The following is a 26,779-nucleotide window of genomic DNA, read 5'->3' as shown; positions in this document are numbered from 1 at the left end:
GTATAAAACATATACTTCTGCATATTTTGCATACAAGGATTAGGATATATACATGCAGTCAGAATTTCCCTCATTGTAAAAGGATCTATTAGCAGAATTTTCCTTACAAAGTTATAGCCACTTTCACATGAATATTCTGAACCAATTATGAAAAAAAATTATAAAAAAATCAATGTAAATAAGAAACCTGTTACTTCATCCTCACCTACTCCTATGCCTATGCCTATTGACGCAAAGGGACTCGGTTAAATTCCGCCAGTCGTCTCTTATCTTGAGCTTCTAAATCAATACTTTCTCATTCATCATCTCCTAATTCACACATCAGTCTTCAGCCATGTGGATTTGGGACTGCCAACTCTTCTAGTGGCTTGAGGAGCCCACTAGAAAGTTTGGTGAATTGATGGCACTCGAGCACTCCCTTATAGTTTCATTTCTAATCCTGTCCTGCCATTTAACTCCCAGTATTCTTCTGAGGGCTTTGATCTTAAATCTGCAAAACCTGTTGGATATTGTTTCATTGTCATACCACGACTCATGTCCATAGAGCAACACCAATCTCACTTCACTGATATATAGCCTGATTTTTATATGTGAAATCAGGTGATTTGATTTCCAAATATTACTTAACCTAGCCATTGTCAGCTTTGCTTTTGCAATCATTCATTAGACTAAAATTGCAAAATATCTAAATTATTTACCTCATTAATCTTTTCTCCTTCAAATGATACTTCCTCCTCCATTGCATACTCTTTTCTCACGATCTCTGTCTTTCTTCTACTCGAGCCAAACCTCATGTGATATTTCATGCATTCTGGTAAGCAAGCATTCCAAATCCCGTCATGTTTTGCTAATAAGGACAGCATCATCAACATACTCTCGGTCAGCTATTTTCCTATTACCAATCCAGTCCAATTCTTCTTCGCCATCCCCAACTCTTCTATGCATTACAAAATCCATGAAGATGATAAACAACAAAGTTGACAACACACTCCCTTAGTGTCATCCACTGTTCACTGAAAATTCATTTGATAAGATTCTACTAACATTAACTTTGCAATTGCTATGCTCGTGAAAAGACTATCAAATTTACTTATTTAAGATTGATTGTTGATTCAATTGAGGATTTCTGGCATCCTGACATTGTTCACTGATTCAAAGTTGTCTGGCACCCTGACATCTGAGGTCATTGACACCGATATCATTCATTATATATAAAAAATAAAAGAATATGCAATTAAAGCCATAAAAGTTAAGATGTCATTATACAAGTTAAACAGTTTTCAGAAGACCTGCTTTTGAAATAAATCTAAAAATGCTGCTCGCATAGTAAGACACATTATGTCCAAGAATCTTGGCAATGATGAACCTGCCATCCTCACCTCGAGCCTTAATTGATTGATTGATTGATTTTAAGTTTTCAGGCATCCTGACATCTAAGGTCATTGACGCCTATATCATTTATTTTATATAAAAATTAAAAGAATATTCAATTAAAACCATAAAAGTTGAATGTCATTATAGAAGTTAAATAGTTTTCAGAGGACCTGCTTATGAAATAAATCTAAAAATGTCGCTCGCATAGTAGGACACATTATGTCCAAGAATCTTGGCAATGATGAACCTGCCATCCTCACCTCGAGCCTCAAACAGATATCTATTTCTTAAGTTATTATAATTGGGGCATTCTGTCAACAAATGCATCACTGTTAAAGGTACTAAACAGTCGTCACAATACGGTTGGTGTTGGGGCTTCAGCAGAAATTCGTGTGTCAACCGAGTGTGACCAATACGAAGACGACAAAGAGTCGTCTCCCACTTTCAGGGCATCATGTTATACCTCCAAGGAGACATAACATTTTTTACTTCTCTCATTTTTTTACCCTCTACATTATCCCAGTGTTATTGCCAATTATTGCAAAAAAATATCTTGATTTTAGGAAGGAAATCATTATAGGAAATGGGATACCTTATTGTTAGCATCTCGGATGCAGCATTCTTCGCCAGTAAATCTGCTTTCTCATTCCAACACAACGCTACGTGTGCTGGAACCCAACAAAATCAAACCATTATGCCTCTCAGTCCAATAATAAAAAAGCCATTATAAAATCGTTAAAACTAAAAGGTTACTAGAATTAAAATCTTCAAAAGCTTGAAGGATGACATATGTTACTTCTCTCATTTTATTGCCATCTAGACTATCCCAGTGCTGTAGCCAATTATTACAAAACAATCTCTTGATGGTGGGTAGGATATCATTACAGGGAATGGGATACCTCTTGATAGCAACTCGGATGCCGCATTCTTCGCCAGTAAATCGGCCTTTTCCTTCCCACAAACACCTGTATGTGCTGGAACCTAAAAATATCGAATCTTTATACCTCTCAGCCCAATAATAAAAAGCAACTCTAAAATCTTTAAACTTAATGGTTACTAGAATTAAGAACTTCTAAAGCTTGAAGGACACTCCTTGCATCACAAAAATGGTAAAATTACCCTTCTTCTTAAATGCTATTTCCTCAAAAGCGTTTAGTATGCCATACAGATCGGCAGAAAATATGTTAGCTGTTAGATTAAGTGCACCTCTACAATTAGCCCATTAGTATGTATTCCAAATCCAACACGAGCATGAGATTTGGAGCCATCAGTATTTATAAAAGTTGATTCCCTATGTTCTGCAACATGTTCCATTAAAAAGAATTTGGCTTCTAAGCCAGTCATAATTTTTTTTAACCCAATAGAATATTTACAAAAAGATATTTCAGGTAAGTTCCACGAGGGGTTCATGATATCTTAAATGGAAGAACCTTACAACTAATTAAATCAAGACTATTCAATAACTGTTTCACCAGAAAACCAAAAGTTTGTGGAGATTTTGTGTGCATCTCAAAGTATTTTGATTGCCTTACAAGGATTGCAGTCTGAAAGGCTTAAAGAATTAGGGAGTCTATTCAACCTGAACCAAACCGAATAACAGAAGATTGATTGATTGATTTGAAGTTTTCAGGCCTCACAACATCTAAGGTAATTGACGCCTATATCATTTATTATACATAAAAAATAAAAAAATATTCAATTAAAACCATAAAAGTTGAATAGTTTTCAAAAGACCTGCTTCTGAAATAAATCTAAAAATGCCAATCGCATAGTAAAACACATCATGTCCAAAAATCTTTGCAAGGATGAACAAGCCATCCTCACCTTGAGCATCAAAAGGATATCTATTTCTCAAGTTATTACAATTACCATGACATCTAAGGTCATTGACTTCGATATCATTTATTTTATATAAAAATTAAAAGAATATTCAATTAAAACCATAAAAGTTGAATGCCATTATGGAAGTTAAATAGTTTTCAAAAGACCTGCTTCTGAAATAAATCTAAAAATGCCGCTAGCATAGTAGGACACATCATGTCAAAGAATCTTGGCAAGGATGAACCTGCCGTCCTCACCTCGAGCCTCAAACAGATATCTGTTTCTCAAGAAATCATAATTAGGGCATTCGGTCAACAAATGCCTCACTGTTAAAGGTACTAAACAGTCCTCGCAATACGGTTGGTGTTGGCCCTTCAGCAGAAACTTGTGTCTCAACCGTGTGTAACCAATACGGAGACGAGAAAGAGTCGTCTCCCATTTTCGGGTTATCATGTTATACCTCCAAGGTGACATGAAATTTGTTACTTCCCTCATTTTATTGCCATCTAGACTGTCCCAGAGCTCTTGCCATTTATTACAAACCAATTTCTTGATGTAAGGTAGGATACCATTACAGGAAATGGGATACCTTTGTGGTAGCAAATCGGATGCCGCATTCTTCGCCAGTAAATCTGCCTTCTCATTCCCAGACACACCTACATGTGCTGGAACCCAACAAAATCGAACTGTTATACCTCTCCATCCATTAATAAAAAGCCATTCTAAAATATTTAAAACTTAGGGTTACTAGAATTCAAATCTTCTAAAGCTTGAAGAACACTCCTTGCATCACTGAAAATTGTGAAATTATCCTCCCTTTCCAAAGCTACATTCTCAGTAGCAGTTAGTATGCCATACAGTTTGGCAGTAAATATGGAAACTGTTAGAGGAATTGCACCTCTACAAATAAAATCATTACAATGTACTCATAATCCAATGTACTCATAATCCAGATTTGGAGCCATCAGTATATATAAAAGTTGATCCCGTATGTTCTGCAACAAGTTCCATAAAAAAAGAGACAAGGATTCTAAGTCAGTCATATTCTTCTAAACTCCAATAAAGGATTTACCAAAAGACAGGTTAGATAATTTCCATGGAGGCGTTGATATCATCTAGAATGGAAACACCTTAATTCTAATTACATCAAGACTGTTTAATAATTGTTTCACCCAAAAGCCATAAGGTTGAGGAGATTTTGGGTGCAACTCAAAGTATGTTGAGGGCCTTAAAAGGCTTGCAGTCTGAAATGCTAAAAAAATTAGGGAGTCTTTGCAATCTAAACCAATACCAAATAACAGAAAACATTCGGTAAAGGTCTAGACTCTAGAGGAAACTCCCCAGCATCAACAAGACTTGTGATAGGTGAGGTTCTAAATGCTCCTGTGGACAATCTAATACCAACATGATGTAGAGAATCTAATATTTTTAACTAGCTTGGGGTGGCTGAGGAGTATATTTCACATCCATAACTAATTTTGGAAAAAATCAAGGCCTTGTATAATTTTGAAATAGTATTGCGGTCTGGCCCCCATGATGTATGGGACAATATTTTTAAAAGATTCAGAGCCTCAAGACATTTAGCTTTTAACACTTTTAATAAGAAACCCACGTAAGCCTATAATCTAATATCAAACCTAAAAATTTAGCTTCACTTGCACATGGGATCCGTTGAGCTTTGCTGTATATAACCAGGTCTGGATGTACTCTCAGGATACGACAGAAATGGATAATTGTACTTTTACTTGTCGAGAACCTAAATCCATTCACATCGGCCAACTGGATGATTATGCCAATTGAGAGTTGTATTTTTCTCTCAACCATTGCCTAGCTCCAGCAAAAGATAAGGAGAGATCATCCACAAATATTGTTGCGAGAATATCCCAGGGAATGACTGAGGATATCTCATTGTTTGCTAGTGCAAAAAGGGTTACACCCAGCACACTACCCTGACTCCTCCTTCCTGGCATTTACTCTCTGATAGAGTTCGCCCCCCCCCCCTCTCACTTGAAAAACTATGTGAAAGAAATGACGGATTGATTGAAAGTTTTCTGGCATCCTGACATCTAAGGTCATTGACACCGATAGCATTTATTATATATGAAAAATAAAAGAGAATTCAATTAATAAAAGTCAAGTGTCGTTAAAACAGTTGAATAGTTTTCAGAAGACCGGTTTCTGAAATATATCTAAAAATGCCACTAGCATTTTTAGATATATATGTCCAAGAATCTTGGCAAGGATGAACCTGCCATCTTCACCTCGAGCCTCAAACAGATATCTCTTTCTTAAGTTATTATAATTAGGGCATTCGGTCAACAAATGCCTCACTGCTAAAGGTACTAAACAGTCCTCGCAATACAGTTGGTGTTTACCCTTCAGCAGAAACACATGTGTGACCAATACGGAAACGAGAAAGTCGTCTCCCATTTTCGGGGTATCATGTTATACCTCCAAGGTGATATGATATTCGTTACTTCCCTCATTTTATTGCCATCTAGACTATACCTGTGCTGTTGCCATTTATTACAAACCAATTTCTTGATGTAAGGTAGGAAATCATAACAGGGAATGGGATACCTCCATGGTAACAACTCGGATGCCGCATTCTTCGCCAGTAAATCTGCCTTCTCATTCCCAGTCACACCTACATGTGCTGGAACGCAACAAAATCTAACTGTTATACCTCTCCGTCCAATAATAAAAAGCCATTCTAAAATCTTTGAAACTATAAAACTTGAAGAACACTCCTTGCATCACTAAAATTTTAAAATTACCCTCCTTTTCCAAAGCTATTTTCTCAATAGCGGTTAGTATGCCATACAGTTCGGTAGTAAATATGGAAGCTGTTACAAGAAGTGCACCTCTACAATTAAAATCATTACTATATACTCCAAATCCAACGCCAGCATCAGATTTGGACCCATCAGTATATATAAAAGTCGATCCCCTATGATCTGCAACATGTTCCATAAAGAGACCTGGATTCTAAGTCAGTCATATTCTTCTTAACTCCAATAAAGTATTTACAAAAAGATACGTCAGGTAATTTCCATGGAGGCCTTGATGATACCTTGAATGGAAGCACCTTAATTCTAATTATATCCAGATTGTTTAATAATTGTTTCACCTGAAACCCAACAGGTTGAGGAGATTTTGGGTGCAACTCAAAGTATGTTGAGTGCCTTACAGGGCTTGCAGTCTGAAAGGCTAAAGAATTAGGGAGTCTTTGCAATCTAAACCAGTACCGAATAAAAGAGGACATTCGGTAAAGGTCTAGAGGCAACTCCCCAGCATCAACAAGGACACTTGTGATAGGCGAGGTTCTAAACGCTCCTGTGGACAATTTAATACCAACATGATGTATAGAATCTAATATTCTTAACCGGCGTGGGGTGGCTGACGAGTATATTTCGCATCCATAACTAATTTTGGAAAAAAAAACCAAGGCCTTGTAAAATTTTAAAATAGTATTGCAGTCTGGCCCCCATGATGTATGGGACAATACTTTTAAAAGATTCAGAGCCTTGACACATTTAGCTTTTGATGCTTATAAGTGAGAAACCCATGTAAGCCTACAATCAAATATCAACCTTAAAAATTTTCCTTCCCTTGCACATGGCATCCGTTGACCTTTGATGTATATATCTGGGTCTGGATGTACTTCCCGGATACGACAGAAATGGACAATTGTAGTTTTACTTGTCGAGAAATTAAATCCTTTCATATCGGCCCACTGGATAATTTTATTAATAGAAAGTTGTATTTTTCTCTCAACAATTGCATTCTAGCTCCAGCAAATAATGTTGCGAGAACATCCAAGGGAATGACAGAAGATATCCCATTAATTGCTAGTGCAAAAAGGGTTACACCCAGCACACTACCCTGACTCCTCCTTCCTGGCATTTACTTTCTGATAGTTTCCCCAACTCACTTGGAAAACTCACTCTTAATCCAAACTCATGGATTCTCTTAAGTACACCAAATCTCCATGTGGTATCATATGCCTTTTAAAGATCAAAAAGACTGTCACATGGTGCTGTTTGGAAGCAAAGGCTTCAAAATGGAGGACTAAAGTCGCATCAGCACATCAGTCGACGAGTGCATTTTTCTGAATCAACATTTAATGGGTGATACAATATCCTTCTTTTCAAGGTAGATCAGTCTTACATTGACCACCATCTCTATGATTTTGCACAAACAAGATGTCAATGTAATTGGCCTATAATTTGCTGCTAAAAACTTGTCCTTACCGGGTTTTAAAAAGGCTAAAATAATGGCTAGTCCCCAAACATATAGATAACTATGATCATACTATATTCTATTAAAAATGCTTAAAATAAATAACTTAGTATTAAAAGGTACGTGTTTAATCATTGCATATGGAATTCCATCGGGTCCAGGGGCTGTGTCGTTACACGTAGCAAGAGCAGAATCAAATTCTCTTTCAGTAAAAGGAGACATGTACAGTATGACTCTTGCTTTCTTGTTGCGAAATTTAAAACTTTCTTTTCTTCAATGCTCCTATACTGGTGACCAGGAGCTGCTTCATACTTGCACAATACATTTGAAATATGGTCAGCCAAGGCATTGCTAACTTCGGTTGCTCCAGTCATATACTGGCCATTTATCTTTAACACTGGTGGTGGGTTTGGGGTGAATTTGCCTGCTTTTTTTTTTACTTTCCTCCACGCAGATGAAGTTGGTGTTCTACTGTTAATGGAGGAAACAAATGACATCCAAGACTGGCGCCTAGCTTCTTTCATGGCACGACGGAACTGTGCTCTACATTTTTTGTATACAACTAAATTCTCTTCAGTACGTCGCATGCGCAATCGAGTTAAAGACTTTCTTGTGGCTCTGTGCAGGGAAGTTAGTTCAGATGACCACCAGGGGACTGGTCGTCGTTCGAATATCCCTGTTGTTTTGGGAATGGAATTGACTCCTGCTGTGTGAAGAGTTCCATTAAGTAAGTCTATGGCATCATCATCACTTTCAAACTGTTCTGCATTTCCTTCAATTTCACTTAGCACCCGAAATCTATCACAGACTGCCTTATCAAGATTCCATCGAGGCAATCTCTGTAAAGGTGGACCATTGTTGGTTGGTGTTTATAATGATTGGTGCATGATCACTAGTATGCCAATCATCTAATGTTCTCCAATTAAAATCGAGGAGACAGTTAGAGCTTGCAACTGATAGGTCAATGCAGGACAAGGTACCCGTCTGTACATGAAAATGTGTCGGCTCTCCTGTATTAAGGAGTCCGACATCTTCATTCTCCAAAATTGATGATATAATATTACACCTTGCATTTGCCAAAACATCACCCCATAAAGGATGTCTACTATTAAGATCTCCTAATAAGAGAAAGGGTTGTGGGAGTTGTTTAATCACTACTATATTATCATAAGAGATGTTATCATTTGGAGGCAAGTAAAGAGAACAGATTGTGCATTTTCTCCCTATATCAATCTGTACAACCACTGCCAGCAGTAGGGTATATATAGACAAAGATATTTGGGGAACATCTCGACGAACATATATAAGACTTACCCCATGGCTCCCTGCTTGTTGATCATACGGTGTCCTATAGTTAACATACTCTCGACGACAAGGAGCATTAGCATCGAGCTTGCTTTCTTGTACACATACTGTTATAGGGGAGCGCTCACGTATGAGGAGCTCAAGTTGTTCATATTTCACCCTTAAACGCTGGCAATTCCATTGCAGAATGGAGGAAAAAACTATGGTTTATTTTTTGGAAGACACCTTAGATGAAGTCTTCCCATTGGCAATATTTGATCTAACAATATATCCCAGAGGTATCTCTAGAGAGGATCTTGATATAGTGGGTTTTGTGTTCCTCTTTTTCTTTGTGTCCTTTTGATCTAATTGTTGAGGAGGATGGTGGACCTCAACTTGAATTTCTGATTGGTTCAATTTACCTTCCAGTTGATCAGAAACATCAGCAAACAAGATATTATATTTATTTGAAGTTGTGACTTCAATGTTTCTTATGGTAGGAGGCGAGAGAGATGGAGGTCTCTCTCTTTTTCGATTAAAAGGTTGTGATCGGTCAGGTTTTTGCACCTTCCCCACAATAGGTTCACCAGGTAAATTGGTTTCAAGTGGAACCTCAATCAGATTAGGGAAGGACACGGCCTGTGAGAGGTTTGTACTATTATTTAGAATCGGAGTAGTTGGCTTTTCAATAATTTTCAGATCTATAAGTATCTGTTTTGATTTTTCTACAATTTCTGGATATAGATTTTCGATGGGACTTTCAACCTCTAACTACTTTCATTTCTTTATTTATCTTAGAAGTAGAGATATAATTTTCGTCTGTGTGGTTTGGCAAGTTTTTATTCAGAACCATTGAAAAAGGTTGCCCTGGTCTTATCTGCTTTTCAAGAGCTCTTTACCGAGCCTCTTTAAAAGTAACCCTTTTCAAGGTACTAATGGCCTGAATTTCTTTTTCTAAAATAAACTTAACAAAACTTTTACATGTAGCTGGGTGTGCTTCCCGACAATGTATGCAATTAGGGTTTTCTATGCATACTCCAGGACTACTTTTTCCACAGTTGGCACAAACAGCTGCCTTATTGTTCAGTTTTTCCTTACATTTCTGGCTTAAATGGCCATATATTTTGGCAATGATAACATGGCAATGGTGAAGGGATATATGGTTTTACCTTCAAAGATAGCCAAATAGTTTTTATGACATTTGGTAATCTGCATTAATCAAATGTTATAATCAAAGTTGCAATAGGAATACGTTATTCAACTCTCTCACTCATTCTGACTACTTTAACTACTCCTTGATTTTTCAGTTCATCCTTAATTTCTTTTTCCTCTATGTCCAGCAATTCTGGAGCATATATCACACCTCTACTCTTGTTGAAAGTAGGGTGCGAAACACATTTGACACTGACCATTCAATGTTGTAAGTGTTTTTAACCTTTCACCTTTTAATGGGGATAGTCTCTCTATCAAGAGACTTCCATTTCCCTGGGGTAAAATTTTTGGCTGCCCTTCACATAAAGTAAGTATATCCCTATAAGCTTTAAAAACATTTACATGCTCATTTCTTGTTTTCAAATTCTAAGATAATAAAATTTTCATAATTCACTACTTCATAGTGACCAGGTAATATTTCTACTTTTCTATATCTTTCTATACTGTAATCATTCTCTCTCTCTCTCTCTCTCTCTCTCTCTCTCTCTCTCTCTCTCTCTCTCTCTCTCTCTCCTCCTCTACTGTTTTATTATTCACATGACGTAAATAAGGTTCTTATGTAACAATATTAGAACCCGAGTTGGAGCTGTCTGTACCAAGGTCCACGTTTGTATTTTCCAGGTCGTTAAAAGAGGGGTGGGTTTTTTTGGTATGAGCAAGCTGGGTTATCCACCTCTTATCGAAGGATGTCAGTCCTCCTATCCCATGTGGCCCAACACGAGAAGAGGCTCCAGCGGGGACCAGTCCTCCATTAGAAAGGGGCTGCCTCTCTTTAGGTGGGCGTACACTGGTCAGTGGGGGTAGTTAGCCCCTCCCACCGTCGACTCCAATGCCTGCCGTCACCCATTACCCGCAAATATGGGTGACTTAAAACCCGATCAATGGAGCCCGAATCTTAACACATTTGGTCTGCACCCAATGGGGTCTGCCAGAGGGTGATGGCGTCTAAATTGGCACAGGTTGAGATGGAATGCCGTCCATCCCACACTGTGCCAAATACAAAGCAGCAGCCAAAGTATAATCGAACATGCCAAAGTCCTCAACAATATCGAACCCAAAAGGAAGAGATGGGAGAAAAAAAGAAATAACCATAAATAAAAGAGAAAGAGCCGACTGATTTAGTCGGATCGACAGCTGGGCACCAAGGTCCAGTGGGAAAGTAGTTAAGAAATGACTGAATAAATAGTGGTAGCTCTCCTCTTAATCCAAACTCATGAATTCTCTTATGTATACCATATCTCCATGTGGTATCATATTCCTTTACAAGATCAAAAAAGACTGTCACATGGTGCTGTTTGGAAGCAAAGGCTTCACAAATAGAGGACTTAATTTGTATCAACACATCAGTCGTTGAGTGCATTTATCTGAATCCACATTGAATGGGTGATAAAATACCCTTCTTTTCAAAGTACCATATCAGTCTTACATTCACCATCTTCATGATTTTACATAAACAAGATATCTATGCAATTGGCCTATAATTTGCTGCTAATAACTTGTTCATACTAGGTTTTAAAAAGGCTAAAATAATGGCTAGTTCCCCAACACTTGGATAACTATGATCATGCCATATTCTATTAAAAATGCTGAAAATAAATAACATTGCATATAAAGGTACGTGATAAATCATTGCATATGGAACTCCATCGGGTACAGGGGCTGTATTGTTAAACATAGCAAGTTCAGCCAGGGCATTGCTGACATCATTTGCTTCAGTCACATACTGACCATTAATTTGCCAGCAATCTTTTCTATTTTCCCCCACACAGCAGGTGGTGGTGTTCTACTGTTAATGGAGCAAACAAAAGACACCCATGACCTGGCTTCCTTCATGGCACGATGGAACTGTGCTCTATATTTTTTGTATATAACCAAATTGCCCTCAGTGCGGTGTCTGCACAGTCGAGTTAAAGATCTTCTTGTGGCTCTGTGCAGGGCAGTTAGTTCTGAAGACCACCAGAGGACTGGTCGTCATTTGAATAACCCTGTTGTTTTAGGAATTGAGTTAACTCCTGTTGTATGAAGGGTTCCATTCATAAAGTCCATGGCATCATCAATATCTTCAAATTTTTCTGCCTTTCCTTCAATTTCACTTAGCTCAGAAATCTATCCCAGTCCGCCTTATCAAGATTCCATCGTGGAGATCTTTGTAAAGGCGGACCCTTGTTGGTGTTTATAATGATTGGTGCATGATCACAAGTATGCCAATCACCTAATGTCCTCCAATCAAAATCAAGGAGGCAGTTAGAGCTTGCAATTGAGGGTGTCAATGCATGACAAGGTAACTGTCTGAACATGGAAGTGTGTGGGCTCACATGTATTATGGAGTCTGATATCCTCGTTTTCCACAATTGATGAAATAATATTGCCCCTGGTGTTTGCTAAAACATCACCCAACAAAGGATGTCTACAATTCAAATCTCCAAGTAAAAGAAAAGGTTGAGGGAGCTATTGAAACACCGCTACTAAATCATCATACGATATGTTATCATTTGGAGGAGAGTACAGCGAACAGATTGTATATTTTCTCCCTATATCAACCTGTACAACCACTGCCTGCAGAGGTGTACGGACAGATAAAGGTATTTGGGGAACATCTCGACGAACGTATGTGAGGCTTCCGCCATGGCTTCCTACTCCGTGATCATTGTGTGTCCTATAGCTAATATATTCGCGAGGAAAAGGGGTATTAGCATCAAGATTGCTTTCCTGTAGACATACAATTATGGGGGAATGCTCGTGAATTAAGAGCTTAAGTTCTTCATATTTGGCCCTCAAACCCTGATAATTCCATTGCAAAATGGATGAAAAAACTATATTATTTTCTGGAAGACATTGACAGTTTTAGATTTGACAATATTTACTGTAGGCTTCTTAAGTGTGGGTCTTGATGAGTTAGGTTTTATATTAGCCTTTTCAGTGTTCTTCCTACCTAATTCTTGTGGGGGATGGTGGACCTTAACTTGAATTTTTGATTGATTCAAGACATTTTCCTGTTTAATTGAAATATCAACAGGCAGAACATCCTACCTATTTGATGTCATAACTTTGGTGTTTTTAATGGATGGGGGTGAGAGAGATGGAGGTCTCTCTCTTTTTCTATTGACAGGGGGTAATTTGATAGGTTTTGGTGTTTTTCCCACAACAGGTGCACCTGATAACTCTCTTTTATGTGGGACCTTCATCATATCAGGCAAAGATATAGCCTGAGAGAGGTTATTATTATTTTTTGTTGTGGGGGACAAAGGTTTATCAGAGGTGAGCAAAGCCTTACGTGATTTTCTTGCCCTATTCTCTTGAATTCTATCAGGAGATGGCGTACTTCTTTTCTGGGGAATAGAGCCAGTAATAGTAGGGTTGTATGTCTCCTGCCTCATTTTTCCTCATTTCAATACATTTGCATAACTTGCTGATTTACTCAATAGTCTCTTGGCATGCCCCACACTTGTGTGTTCGATACTAAATTTATTGGGAGCAGCCTCTTCCAACTTATATTGCTGGCATTTCCTATCATCAGATTTATGATTCAAATTGCAATTTATACAATTGGCCTCTAGTGAACATTCTCCATGGTTAACATTGAAGCAAGTACTACACATTCTATCATTCTTTCAAACTTTAGATGGATGCCCATATCTAAAGCAATTAAAACATTGCAGCGGCTTCTGCTTAAAAGTTTGAACTTTAATTCGTTCATTTTCTATGTAAATGTGGAAAGGCACATCAGCATCCTGGAAAGTCAGGATAATCGTTGATGTTCCAGTGACTTTATGCACTTTCCACAAAGTTAAAAGAACACATGGCCAATATCTCCTCTTCTGTAAACTCATATAAGTCTCTATTAAAAACTACTCCCTTCCATAACTGAAGTTTAGATGGGGTTTCACATCCAGCTGTATGTCATCGTTCTCTGTATTCAAGTTGCAAAGTATAACTGACTGAGTTTCTGATTTGGAACTAATGAGGAAACTGTTCTTCCCAAACCGAGATATATCTCCTGGTGTGATGGTACCTACTTTCTTTTGAAGAAATTTACATATCTTTAAATAATTTCCAGTACTCCCTTTTGACTGAGGAACAAGCCACTTTGGTGGTTTTAACTTTCTCTGGGAGGGTACAACTACCTCTATACGTTTATCAATCTAATCTGCAGGTTTGTATACATCTATATCCTTAGGTACCCGATCGCAAAGAGCACCCTTGAAGTTCAAATTATTGATTTTACTATTCGTGATATCGCCGATTGCATTGAATGCTTCATCATGGTATCAAATGATATCCAAGAATCCCATTTGTCACCTTCAAGCCTCATTCTAATTTCCCTGATGTAACCACAACATTGAAATGATTTGTACAGCACATCATAATTAGTGTCTATGGAAGTCTGAGTAACATGAAGGATTTTCAAATTCTCCATGTCACCCAAATTACTTTGTTTTTGAACATTAATAGAATGGTCCTTCAGAGTTTCCAGGTCGTCAACAGAGGGGTTAGCTTTTGAAGTAGCAGCAAGCCGGGTTATCCACCTCTTATCGGAGAATGTCAGTCCTCTTATCCAATGTGGCCCAACACAAGAAGAGGCTTCAGCGGGGACCAGTCCTCTATTAAGGTGGGCATACACTGGTTAGTGGGGGTAGTTAGCCCATTACCCACAAATATGGTCGACTTAAAACTGGATCACTGGAGCCCGACTCTCAACAGACTTGGTCTGCACCCAATGGGGTCTACCAGAGCTTGATGGCATCTAAATTTGTACAGGTTGAGATGGTATGACATCCATCCCACCCTGTGCCAAATCCAAAGCAGCAGTCAAAACCAAAGTCATACAAGCCAAAGTCGTCAACAAGTTCATGCCCAAGAGGGAGAGATGGGAGAATAAAAGAAGTAATCAAAAGAACGGAGAGAAAGTGCTGACTAATTTAGTTGGATCAACAATTGGCCAACGAAGTCTGGTGTGAAAGCAGTTCCCACTGTTCATTAGAGCCCAGCTGCTAATCCCTAAGCCCCTCATCCTCGTCAAGGCTTCAGCATCTGGGGGGTAAAACAAGGACGGATCCAGACTTTTCAGTGGGAGGGGGTTAAGGAAAAAAGGGCACCTGTAATCACTTAAAAATGGACTTTACAAATTCAGCACAGTTGTCCGATCAGTGATCTTTCCGGCTTCTCGCTGGGCCTCTGTTGAGTGCAAACGAAGGCGCGGGAAAATCAACCTTGTTCGAAACAAGGTTGATTTTCCCGCGCCTGGGAAATTCCCAGGTGTCCGACATAACGAGGTGGCTCGCGAAGTCTATCAGCTCATGACAGTTGTCTACTTTTTAGAATATAGGCTACTACTACGTTTTTTAATGGTCTCAAGAAGGCACCTTGAAAACTTGAAAGGGCACTTTCAAAATTTGAAGGGGGGTCAGGACGTCGTTAACCCCCCCCCCCCCTCTAGATCCGTCCTTGTACAAGCTTGTGAAGGCATCTCCATGTAAGGATACTACTTCATTTTCATGATCATCAGTAACTGGCTATGTCAGTACATTGATGAGTCAGCGAGTTTTATTATGAATAATATATAGTGCCAGTGAAACTCAAACAATTAAACAGGAAAAATTATGAGGATTTCACCCTTGCTTACACTTTTTTTTTTTTTTTTTTAAACATTTGTAATTGTTTCGAATATTTCTCCTTCCCATTGATGGTAATTTTGTCTTGAGTTCTTAACTATAGTTCTTTAAACATTAAACTTGAGATGAAGAAGATTATTAGTCTAAAACAATGTTTAAATGTCATTTAACAGTGAAGGAGCTTTTAGAGTTCAGCTAGAACAATACACGTCTGCTATCAATTCGCAGACAGCTTCTCTCATATGAGTGTTACAAATGATGAAATGAGTAGGCCAAAATTAAAGTAAAAACTCAAATATTTTCCAATGACTAGTAGTTTGGAAAGCCCGAATACCCATGATGATATCTATTTCTAGTAGTACCACATCACTAAATACATGATAACGAGTTTGAAGACCACGAACGAAAACTCTATCTATTTATAATCCAATTGTTCTGGCTACGGGAATAACTGTATACATAATCTACAGTATCTGGACCCTTCATTTCACTATTAATGACTGTCTTTGAATAGTTAATATCAAGACAATTAAGCCACTAAAAACAAAAAACAAAAACACTATACAGACTGGATAGCCTCTCAACTTTCATGCACAGCCATGCATTAGGATACCCATTTTATACCACATTGACTGAATCCCTTCACCTTTGTAGAAGGAGTTGGGATGACATGGTATAAGTATGCTGAAGTACAGACCAATGGATGAAGATACTGTAACAAAGGCCAACAATATAATGAGTTATTATTAAAAGCATGAGATTTACTTGCCCAATGAATCAAGTGCGACTCTTACAAAGCTTCCTAAAATATAATGGAGAAGATGAAAGATGAGCTTTATTAACATGTGCAACTCAACTTTTTAACTAAATACAGAAAAAAAAGAATATCCTCAGGACCCAATTCAATGACTAACTGAAATGGATGGGGCAATAGTTTAAAAAGGAAATCATCCCTTCAGAATGTAAGAGGTAGCAGACAACAGACAGCGAATAAAGTACCGGCGTGCAAATAGCAGAAGTTTATTCTCTTCACACACACTGTTAAAGGAGAAATTTCAGAAAGAACAGATCATCATACATTGTATCCAAACAATTCAGTATTACATTGTGAACAAATTAAAAAAAATGCATATAGCATGGGTAGGTTTAAAGCTTATCTTGTATTCAGGGTCAAGTTTGCGAAGACAATAAAAATACCAGAGTTGGGAGACAAAACGAAAGTATAACGGTAGTGTTCTGCCACTTATTGGTAATTATACTTTTATAACAATAAAAAAAAAATAGCACAGTCGTATAGTGTCCGTTTAAAATAGCAATTAACTTGCAACAAAAGTTTCACAGAACTGGACATCATATGAATAATGAAAAAAAATTAGGAAGACCATATAGTATCAAATAAATAAGGGAAAAAATGTAATTCATAATACGAAGGAATTTGTCATGTGGCATGCAATCTCAACACGGCCTCTCAAAGTACGAACATCAACATCTTTCTTCAGTTTTACATGTAATTGAATAAAGGACATCAGGAACACACCAAAGTGACAACCAAGCCCCTAAACAGAATAAAAAGTTACATGATCAGCAAAGTTACTATAACAAAGTAGTTCTCAAGTTGCAGATACCAAAAGCACTAGTGTAAGTTCCTTGTTGAAAAATCAGTCCATCACACGTGGTTCACAAAGCTACTTTAACCTGATTTAATATAAAATACCTGATCAATTTATTCATCTGTCCTAACACAAAAAAACATGGCTAGTTTGAAATAAAAAGTCAAGTTGAGAAAATCTGAAAAATAAACTATAAAAGTCCTAGGAAAAAAAGTAAAAAGAAGTACATCACCCACACAACATTTACCTTGAATTTTCTGAAAACAAAACAAATCTTGGCACTAAGTATTTTCATCCATTATGAACATTCACCGTGGAAATTTAAACAAATATCTTCATTTATGTAACTTTAATAGATTAAAATCATGAAAATTTTCACAAATAAATGCCTTACTGCCTCTCTATTCCACAGGGCTGACCATCACCACAGGAATCACAAATTCACAAGAGACTTCTCCAGCGAGTAGTTTTACTAATAACGCTAAAATAATTGGATTCCAACCTTTTGAAAGTCACAAAGTTGGAACCCAAGTGCCTGTTTCTGCAAATGAAGCAATGGACCAAGAATCTCGGTTAGTTCTAGGAGGGGATATGAACAATAAAACTAGTCAAACACAAACAATAAATAAAAAAGAATTAGCAAGAACCATGAGACAACAATTTCAAAAGTTTAAGAAGTCACTGAATCAAAATACAAAGCATTCAGATATACAAAAAGAACACCAGGCCAAATTTTTAGTTATGCCTACTACTGCTCCCATTTTTAACAAAGGCACTACTTTAGAAGATGATCCAACTGAAAATATAAACAACCGAGGCATCAAAAGCAGATTAGTCATTGGTGAGGTGGTAACCAAATCAGAAAGAAGAGCTGGTGAGGAGCCAAGTGGTATAAAATCTGGATTATTACGATTTGATTCTCACCCTATTCCTGTCACTTTCACCTCTCTCCCTGGTTTTCCATCTCTCTCTCAACCTAGATCAAGTTCTTCCAATTCAAGCATTAGTAACAGAGGTCAATCCACACCTGAAAGAAGTAGATTTTCCAGCAGCACTCTACCAAACCACAATGCATTTACTCCCCAAACAACACATGCATCCTTTCCGAGAGTTACTATTGATACAGCATTTGGTGGTTCTCAAGGTTCAGGAATTCGAGGGGCAAGTTTTGACCAAATACAAAGAAACCCAAGCAACACCTTCATAGCTGGAAGACGAGGATCTGGTACAAGACAACGTCCAAGAACTCGTGGACAAGGCTTTTTAGCCAGGGGTTCTATGGCAACACAAGGGAGCATTCAAAGTGGGATTGGGAACTTCATGAAAGTTTTGGAATCCAGACTGATAGGAGGTATTATGAATGGAGGTTCCAGCAGCAGAACAAACAGCAGATCTGAAAATGTACCGAGTGAATCAACATTACAACAGTTTGATCCTTCAATTGTCATAAATTTCTTGACCCTCGTAGCACTCACCCAACAGCAAAGGTAAGTCATTTCACTTTTAAAAAGAATATATTAAGAACTCCTAAACTAGAAATTAATATTCTATAAGCAGTAGTGTCATTTCAAAAGAATCTTAGATGGGGGAAGCAAGGCAAATGATATTACATATTTTGATAACAAACTATTACAACTGAAAATTCCTACACTAAGAAATAATTTTTCAATTTCAATATTCTAAATTGTTTACATATTTCTATAATTCCAAAACTTTCTTAAACCGATAATTTTGCGGAGTTTAATAGCATATGATTAGAAGGTTAGTACCATTTATGTTCGTGATATCTATATATTACTACCTTTGTATTACTATACATATGAATTCTAAAAACAATATGTGACTTGAAGTGTACTACTCCTACATTGATTACACCTCCGACTATTACGTGACTGTCTCTGACTTTGTAATTTTGAAGCATGGCTCTAAATACTACCACAGTACATGTGTAATGCAAGTTTTTTCTTCAGTATCCTACTCCTAGCTTGCAATTTTGGGTACCATTACTGTATTCAAACCCTTCTGTATTAGAAATCTTTGCCATACATACATGTAACTTTTCGGGGGAGTGACTTGCTCAGCATTTTTATGCTTATCTCCACAAAATCAATAATAATAACAATAATAATAAAGTTCATACCTATCAGGAAAAATGTGATATTCAGATTACTGAAAACATAGTGTACTTCACGTATAAAATATTAAGAAGAAAGCTTGGACATTGGAAGGAATGAGGACAAGTACTCTTAGCTATCCATCTTGAACTGTAATGATTCAACGTCCACAACACAATCATAAGTGAATTGTGTTATATAATAAGCATGTACAGTGTCCCCCCTTGCAAACAAAAGTCAAAACATTTCAACTGCACCACACTTCAAACAAATTGAGATTATACAATAAGATAGGGCAGGATTATAAAATATAGGACTCAAGCGAAGCACTGGGAAATCAGATTAGAGTCAACAGTTGAAGACCAAACTGGCGAACAGTACTCGAAACAAGGTGAAATGAATGAATTAAAACGTTTCCTATGAATAGACAGATCACCGATAATATTAACAAGAATACTATTAAAAATACTTAGTCAAAATCAACTTTTCCAGAATGTTAAAACATGAAGGTATATATCAGATGAGGGCAAAGGGTTCAACTTCATGCCCCACAATTTGAACTATGCACTAATTCGAACCAGATTTTTATTAAGGAATACAGCAACCACATATTTACATTAAGGAGATGGAATTGATGCAAAGAGTAGCATCGTCAGCACGTGCAACAAGCTTCTTTTCTAGCCCAAGCCACATATCATATGTATATAGTAGGAACAGTGATGGGCCGAGAACACCAGACATTACATTCAAAAAAAAAAAAGATGAAAATCAACTTCATTATGATTTCTCAAAGAATATTGTCAAGTACAAATGCAGTCGTGGTTTTTCGCAACAAAATTGTATGGATAGCCATTTGTTTGATTTGTTATTTTTAGTAGATTTGTTGTAAAGCAATTTTGTTGTCATGCTAATATTGATCTAGTAAAATGTAATAACAATCTGATGTGAAAAAAAGGAGAAAATCATAAGTAGCACACATCCTCCTTTTTGTCTCTCCACACTTTACAGGTAAACCTCAACTTCCATAATAAATCCTTAGGATTTGGCAGATCAAGGTTTGGTATTATCTTAAAATTCTAATACTGTAAAATAAAGGCATAAGAAAAATATTTTGACAGTCTTAATAAAATGTACTAACTGGTATGATGTCTTCCTCGATTTTCATAGGAGGGGAGGTTTTATCATTGGAAGCGGGGAAAACAGAAGTCCACAGGGTCAACGCAATGCATCCCCCGTAAGCACCACCTCTGACATAATCGAAGGAGAGGTCCGTTCAACAGCAGATTCTGAATTTGGACCTTTAAGTGATGGCAATGATCCGTAGGTTTCTTCTTTTAGTACTTTTAATCTTCACAAATTTAAAATATGAATATGATAAACTCCTTATTGGTCAACATTTTCTTAAAAGCCTTTTAACTATTCATTCATAGGTCTGCTGGTGTTGATCCATCTACTATACAGCTACCACCCATGCTGCGACAGACGTTGTACTCATACCTCCTGCCAAGGCTTTCTTCTCTCAGTGCTCTAGTTGAAACCCTCCCCGGAGTGCCAGGACTCGACTATCCAATAATAAGCACCGTACCTTATACTAATTTCTACTGTTCAAATATGCCATGGCCGGGGTTCTATGCAGATACTGAAGCACGGTGCCAGGTAACATTCTCCCTTTTGAATTTTTATGTAATACTACAAGAGGAAAGATTAATCACATGATTGTTTAGTAAGATAACACAAAATTAATCTATTACTGCTAATTACATTCTAAAATCAAAGACTGGAAAAGTACAATCTATAAAATAGCATAACCAGCTTTAAAGAACTTGAAACACTAAGGGAACAAGTGCAATCAGACACAATGAGAGAAGGATTCTAGTGATGAAAGTGTTATGAATGGCTACGATAAGTTAACATCAAACATTTGCGTAACTTAACATACATACTGAAAAAAAAGTTGGTGCGAGTTTCATGTTGCATATATTTTTACTCATCATACAGCTTTCCCTTCTTCAGAGGAGTTGGAGACAGCAGAGTACAGCTTTCTTTTTATTCACTAAGATATTGGTGAACAAAAAATGTATAGGGTTGTTTGACACACTGGTGATGAGCCATTCTGTGTAAGTATATGAATGAATGAATAAATGATTTGAAGTTCTCTGGCATCCTGACAACAAGGTCATTGACGCCGATATCGTTTATTATAAAGATTAAAATTATATTCAATTAAAACCAGAAAAGTAAATATGTTATAAAAGTTAAATAATATTAAGAACACCGGCTTCTGATATAAATTTAAAAATGCCACTAGCATTGTAATACACATCATGTCCAAGGATCTTGGCAAGGATGAACCTGCCATCCTCACCAAGAGCCTCAAATAGATATCTATTTCTTTCTGTGCTATAAGTGGGGCATTCTGTCAACAAATGCTTCTCTGTCAATTTCTCACATGTTATTTTCAGTTAAACTATCCCAATGCTGTTGCCAATTATCATAAATAGAATTCTTAATTGCTGGTAAAAATCATTACAGAAAATGGGATATCTTCTTGGTAGTAACTCGGCTGCAGCACTCTTTGCCAGTGAATCTGCCTCTTCATTTCCAGACACACCTACGTGTGCTGGAACCCAGCAAAATCAAACTGTTATACCTTTCAGGTCAAAAGGTATAACAGTAGGTATATGAAGCAACTAATGTTGAAACTTCTATGACACTGGATTTCATCTGTGATGCAGCAATTGAAGAAGGAATCAGGCATTGACTGGTGTCTTGGTTTTGTCTAAAACCAGTCCTGGTTAAGATAAGCACCTAAATTACGTATGTATGTTTGTATGTATGTGTGTGTATATATATATATATATATATATATATATATATATATATATATATATATATATATATAATGTGTGTGTGTATGTTTATGTATGATTTTTCCATTGTGGGTTTTCAAACAAGAGAAAAACAAGGCTCACTGCCATTTGTACAGCCTGACTGCTAAATACTAGATTAACCCCCAATGAAGAAAATTTCCATATCAGCAACATATAATAGGTGTACACACACGAGGTTCAATGGTAGCGAATGGAATTCCCCCTAACCCCCCAGCCACAATGCACACAATATCATTCACCTTGGGTCTTCACTTGAACTTTGAAGCTCCTCATTGCAAATGTTTATTGCTTAATTCCTGAACATTATAAACCCTTTATTTCTAATATTTCATTATACCTCTACCAAGAAGTTTCATCTCTCTGTTCTTAATACTTCAGAATTATATAATCTTTACACTAACTTTACTGCCTCTCTTCTTTCCACATGACAAAACCATCTCGCAAATCACACTGCCAGTTCTTTCTAAAGTCCTAAAATCTTTAGTTAACCTTCATTTTTAATATCACTTAGATTACATCAACAATTCATTCAATCTCCTTAAACTTTTAATCTTATTTTAGGATTTGATGTACCTCCCCCTCCAAAGAGGATAGTAGTCATGCAAATTCCAAACAAGGCACACATTAAGCCTAAATTTCCTCCTGATCTTTTGCCAAGACCCTGGTACTCTTTTTCTTTACTAGTTCTACCCCCTCCTTTCTCTTTCAGGTTATCTTCATCCAATATACTTACTGTCAAAAACGTAGAGAGAGAGAGAGAGAGAGTAGACCACGTTCATTTTTCACCATAACATTAATTCCTTTACCTTCTTGGTTCCTATCTACTGCATTCTCATAATATAACTACTGCTCATTTTCCTTTCAACTTCCTGCTATTCAGACACTATTATACTTAATCGCTAACTTTAGCAGTATATTTTTATTTTCCACAATCAATAGTGCATCACCTAAAAAAATCATCCACTTCATAATCCATTAATGACTAATTTTCTCATCCCACAACTTTACCCATGAGTTAAATTTCTTTTCTTTTCTTTTTCTTTTTACTTCTTACACCACTCCACTGATGAGATAACATAAACAACCTAAAGACTGCTAATAAGACTAACTTTAAGGCTATAAGGTGGCTAATTAAGTTGACGAACAATGGAAAGATGTCAGTTGAGGCAACTACTACAGAGTTGGTGTGGTTTAGTGGTAATAATATTATAGTGTGTCCTACCAGGTTTCATAAGGTTAAGTTAGGATGAGGGAAAGTCTTAAGCAATAGTCGAGGTTTTATTTTTCCTTTTCTATATAGAAATATCGAATTGAAATAGGAGAATGTAAAGTTTATACAGGGATTTTGATAAAAAAATGTTAAAAGTCATTGAAGAATTTGTAGGGGGGAATACTGGGATTGTAGGAGTAACGATTTGTGGAGCAAAGTTTATGAAATGTTACTTTAGCAGTTAGAAAAGACAAAGAAAATGTGATTGTGGCAATTGCCTGCTTTCATGGGTGAAATGGAGAATTTGTTTACTAATTAGAGGGTTGAATTAAGTTAATATCTTTTAGGCTAATCTTACAGCAACATTGTAGAGTAATTCAATATACCCTCATATATCTCACTCCATAAACCCAGGATATCATTCACTTCGGACATTTCTCCATTTGCATCTTTTATTCTGAGATCTATATGTCTACTATCAATTCTCTCTACATTTACTCGAGTTCATTGATTGATTGATTGATTTAAAGTTTTCAGGCACCCTGACGTCTAAGGTCATTGACGAAGATATCATTTAGTTTATATATATATATATATATATATATATATATATATATATATATATATATATATATATATATATATATATATATAAATTAAGGAATATTCAATTAAAACCATAGAAGTTGAATGTCATTATAAAAGTTAGATAGTTTTCGAAAGACCTGCTTCTGAAATATATCTAAAAATGCCACTTGCATAATAGGACACATCATGTCCAAGAATCTTGGCAAGGATGACCCTGCCACTCTCACCTCGAGCCTCAAACAAATATCTATTCCTTAAGTTATTATAATTAGGGCATTTGGTCAACAAATGCCTCACTGTTAGAGGTACTAAACAGTCGTCACAATACGGTTGGTGTTGGCCCTTCAGCAGAAACTCGTGTGTCAACCGAGTGTGACCAATACAGAGACGACAAAGAGAAGTCTCCCATTTTCGGGGCATCATGTTATACCTCCAAGGAGATATGACATTTGTTACTTCTCTCATTTTATTGCCATCTAGTCTATCCCAGCGCTGTTGCCATTTATTGCAAAGCAATTTCTTGATATTAAGTAGGAAATCATTACCTTCTTGGCAGCAACTCGGATGCAGCATTCTTTGGCAGTGAATCTGCCTTCTCATTCCCAAACACACCTACATGTGCTGGAGCCCAACAAAATCGAATCATTATACCTCTCCATCCAATAATAAAAAGCCATTCTGAAATCTTTAAAACTAGATTGTTATTAGAATTAAAAAATTCTAAAGCTTGAAGGACACTCCTCGCATCACTAAAAATTGTAAAGTTACCTTCCTTCTCCAACGCTATTTTCTCAATAGCGGTTAATATGCCATACAGTTCGGCAGTAAATATAGAAGCTGTTAGAGGAAGTGCACCTCTACAATTAAAACCACTACTATGTACTCCAAATCCAACGCCAGCATCAGATTTGGAGCCATCAATATATATAAAAGTCATCCTCTATGTTCTTCAACATGTTCCATAAAAAGAGACCTGGTCTCTAGGTCAGTCATATTCTTCTTAACTCCAATAAAGTATTTACAAAAAGATATCTCTGGTAATTTCCATGGAGGCATTGATGATACCTTGAATGGAAGTACCTTACTTCTAATTATATCCAGACTGTTTAATAATCGTTTCACTCCAAAGCCATAAGGTTGAGGAGATTTTTGGTGCAAGTATGATGTGTGTCTTAAAAGGCTTGCTGTCTGAAAGGCTAAAGAGTTAAGGAGTCTTTGCAATCTAAACCAATACCGAATAATGGAAAACATTCGTTAAAGGTCTAGAGGTAACTCTCCAGCATCAACAGGAGACTTGTGATAGGAGAGGTTCTAAAAGCTCCTGTGGACAATCTAATACCAGCATGATGTATTGAATCTAATATTTTTAACTGGCTTGGGGTGGCTGGAGTATATTTTACATCCATAACTAATTTTGGAAAAAATCAAGGCCTTGTATAATTTTAAAATAGCATTGCGGTCTGTCCCCCACGATTTATGGGACAATACTTTTAGAAGATTCAGAGCCTCAACCCATTTAGCTTTTAATGCTTTTAGGTGAGGAACCCATGTAAGTCTACAATCAAATATCAAACCTAAAAATTTAGCTTACCCTACACATGGGATCCGTTGACCTTTAATGTCTATATCCGGGTCTGGATGTGCTTCCCGGATACGACAGAAATGTACAATAGTAGTTTTATTTGTCGAGAACTTAAATCCATTCATATTGGCCCACTGGATAATTTTGTAAATTGAGAGTTGTGTTTTCTCTCAACCATATTCTAGTTCCAGCTAATGATATGGAGAGATCATCCACAAATAATGTTGAGAGAACATCCCGGGGAATGGCTGAGGATATCCCATTATTTGTTAGTGCAATAAAGGTTTAAACTCAGCACACTACCCTGAGGAACTCCTTCTTCCTGGCATTTACTCTTTGATAGAGTTTCCCCCACTCTCACTGGAAAAACTCTGTTTGAAAGAAATGCCTGAATAAATAGTGGCAGCTCTCCTCTCAATCCCAATTCATGAATTGTTTCAAGTATACCTTATCTCCAAGTGGTATCATATGCCTTTTCAGGGTCAAAAAAATACTGTCACATGGTGCTGTTTGGAAGCAAAGGCTTCACAAATGGAGGAATCAAGTCTTATCAACACATCAGTCGTTGGGTGGATTTTTCTGAATCCACATTGAATCGGTGATAAAATACTCTTCTTTTCAAGGTACCACATCAGCCTTGCATTGACCATCTTCATAATTTTACATAAACGAGATGTCAATGCAATAGGTCGGTAGTTTGCTGCTAAAAACTTGTCCTTACCGGGTTTTAAAAAGGCTAAAATAATGGCTAGTTCCCAAACACTTGGATAACTATGATCATGCCATATTCTATTACTAATGCTTAAAATAAATAAATTTGTATTGAAATGTACATGTTAAGGAGAATTATATAACTTCCCCTCCTGTTGCGAAATTTTAAATTTTCTTTTCTTCAATGCTCCTGTACTGGTGACCAGGAGCTGCTACACTCTTGCACGATACATTTGAAAAATGATTAGCCAGAGCATTGCTAACTTCATTTGCTTCAGTCACATACTGACCATTCACTTTCAACACTGGTGGTGGCTTTGGGGTAAATTTGCCTGCAATCTTTCTTATTTTCCTCCATACAGAAGATGGTGGTGTTCTACTATTAAGGGAAAACCCCTACACTTTTTGTATGTTATCAAATTTTCATCCGTACGGCGTCTACGCAATCTAGTCAAGAGATTTTCTGGTGGCTCTGCGCAAGGCTGTTAATTCTGAAGACCACCACGGGACTGGTCGTCTTTTGAACAG

The 26,779-nt window shown here is 37.0% G+C and overlaps 2 protein-coding genes across 2 annotated transcripts in view; one reads left to right on the top strand and one right to left on the bottom strand.

Annotated features, from left to right (window-relative positions):
• LOC137641382 (RING finger protein 17-like) overlaps positions 1-26,779 on the bottom strand; it is a 1,982,860-nt gene that overhangs the window by 1,163,986 nt on the left and 792,095 nt on the right. The gene's annotated exons all lie outside the window — the stretch shown is intronic.
• Positions 1-26,779, top strand: part of LOC137640497 (uncharacterized) — a 108,461-nt gene that overhangs the window by 53,819 nt on the left and 27,863 nt on the right. The window contains exons 2-4 of the mRNA XM_068373030.1: positions 17,568-18,642; positions 20,437-20,589; positions 20,700-20,925. Of these exons, the coding sequence (XP_068229131.1) occupies positions 17,568-18,642; positions 20,437-20,589; positions 20,700-20,925 (1,454 nt within the window). The remainder of the gene's footprint in view (positions 1-17,567; positions 18,643-20,436; positions 20,590-20,699; positions 20,926-26,779) is intronic.

Source organism: Palaemon carinicauda, chromosome 5, assembly GCF_036898095.1.
Source record: "Palaemon carinicauda isolate YSFRI2023 chromosome 5, ASM3689809v2, whole genome shotgun sequence".
NCBI classification, from domain to species: domain Eukaryota; kingdom Metazoa; phylum Arthropoda; class Malacostraca; order Decapoda; family Palaemonidae; genus Palaemon; species Palaemon carinicauda.
Note: the sequence above shows the minus strand (reverse complement) of the source record. Positions and strands in the feature narration are given on the sequence as shown.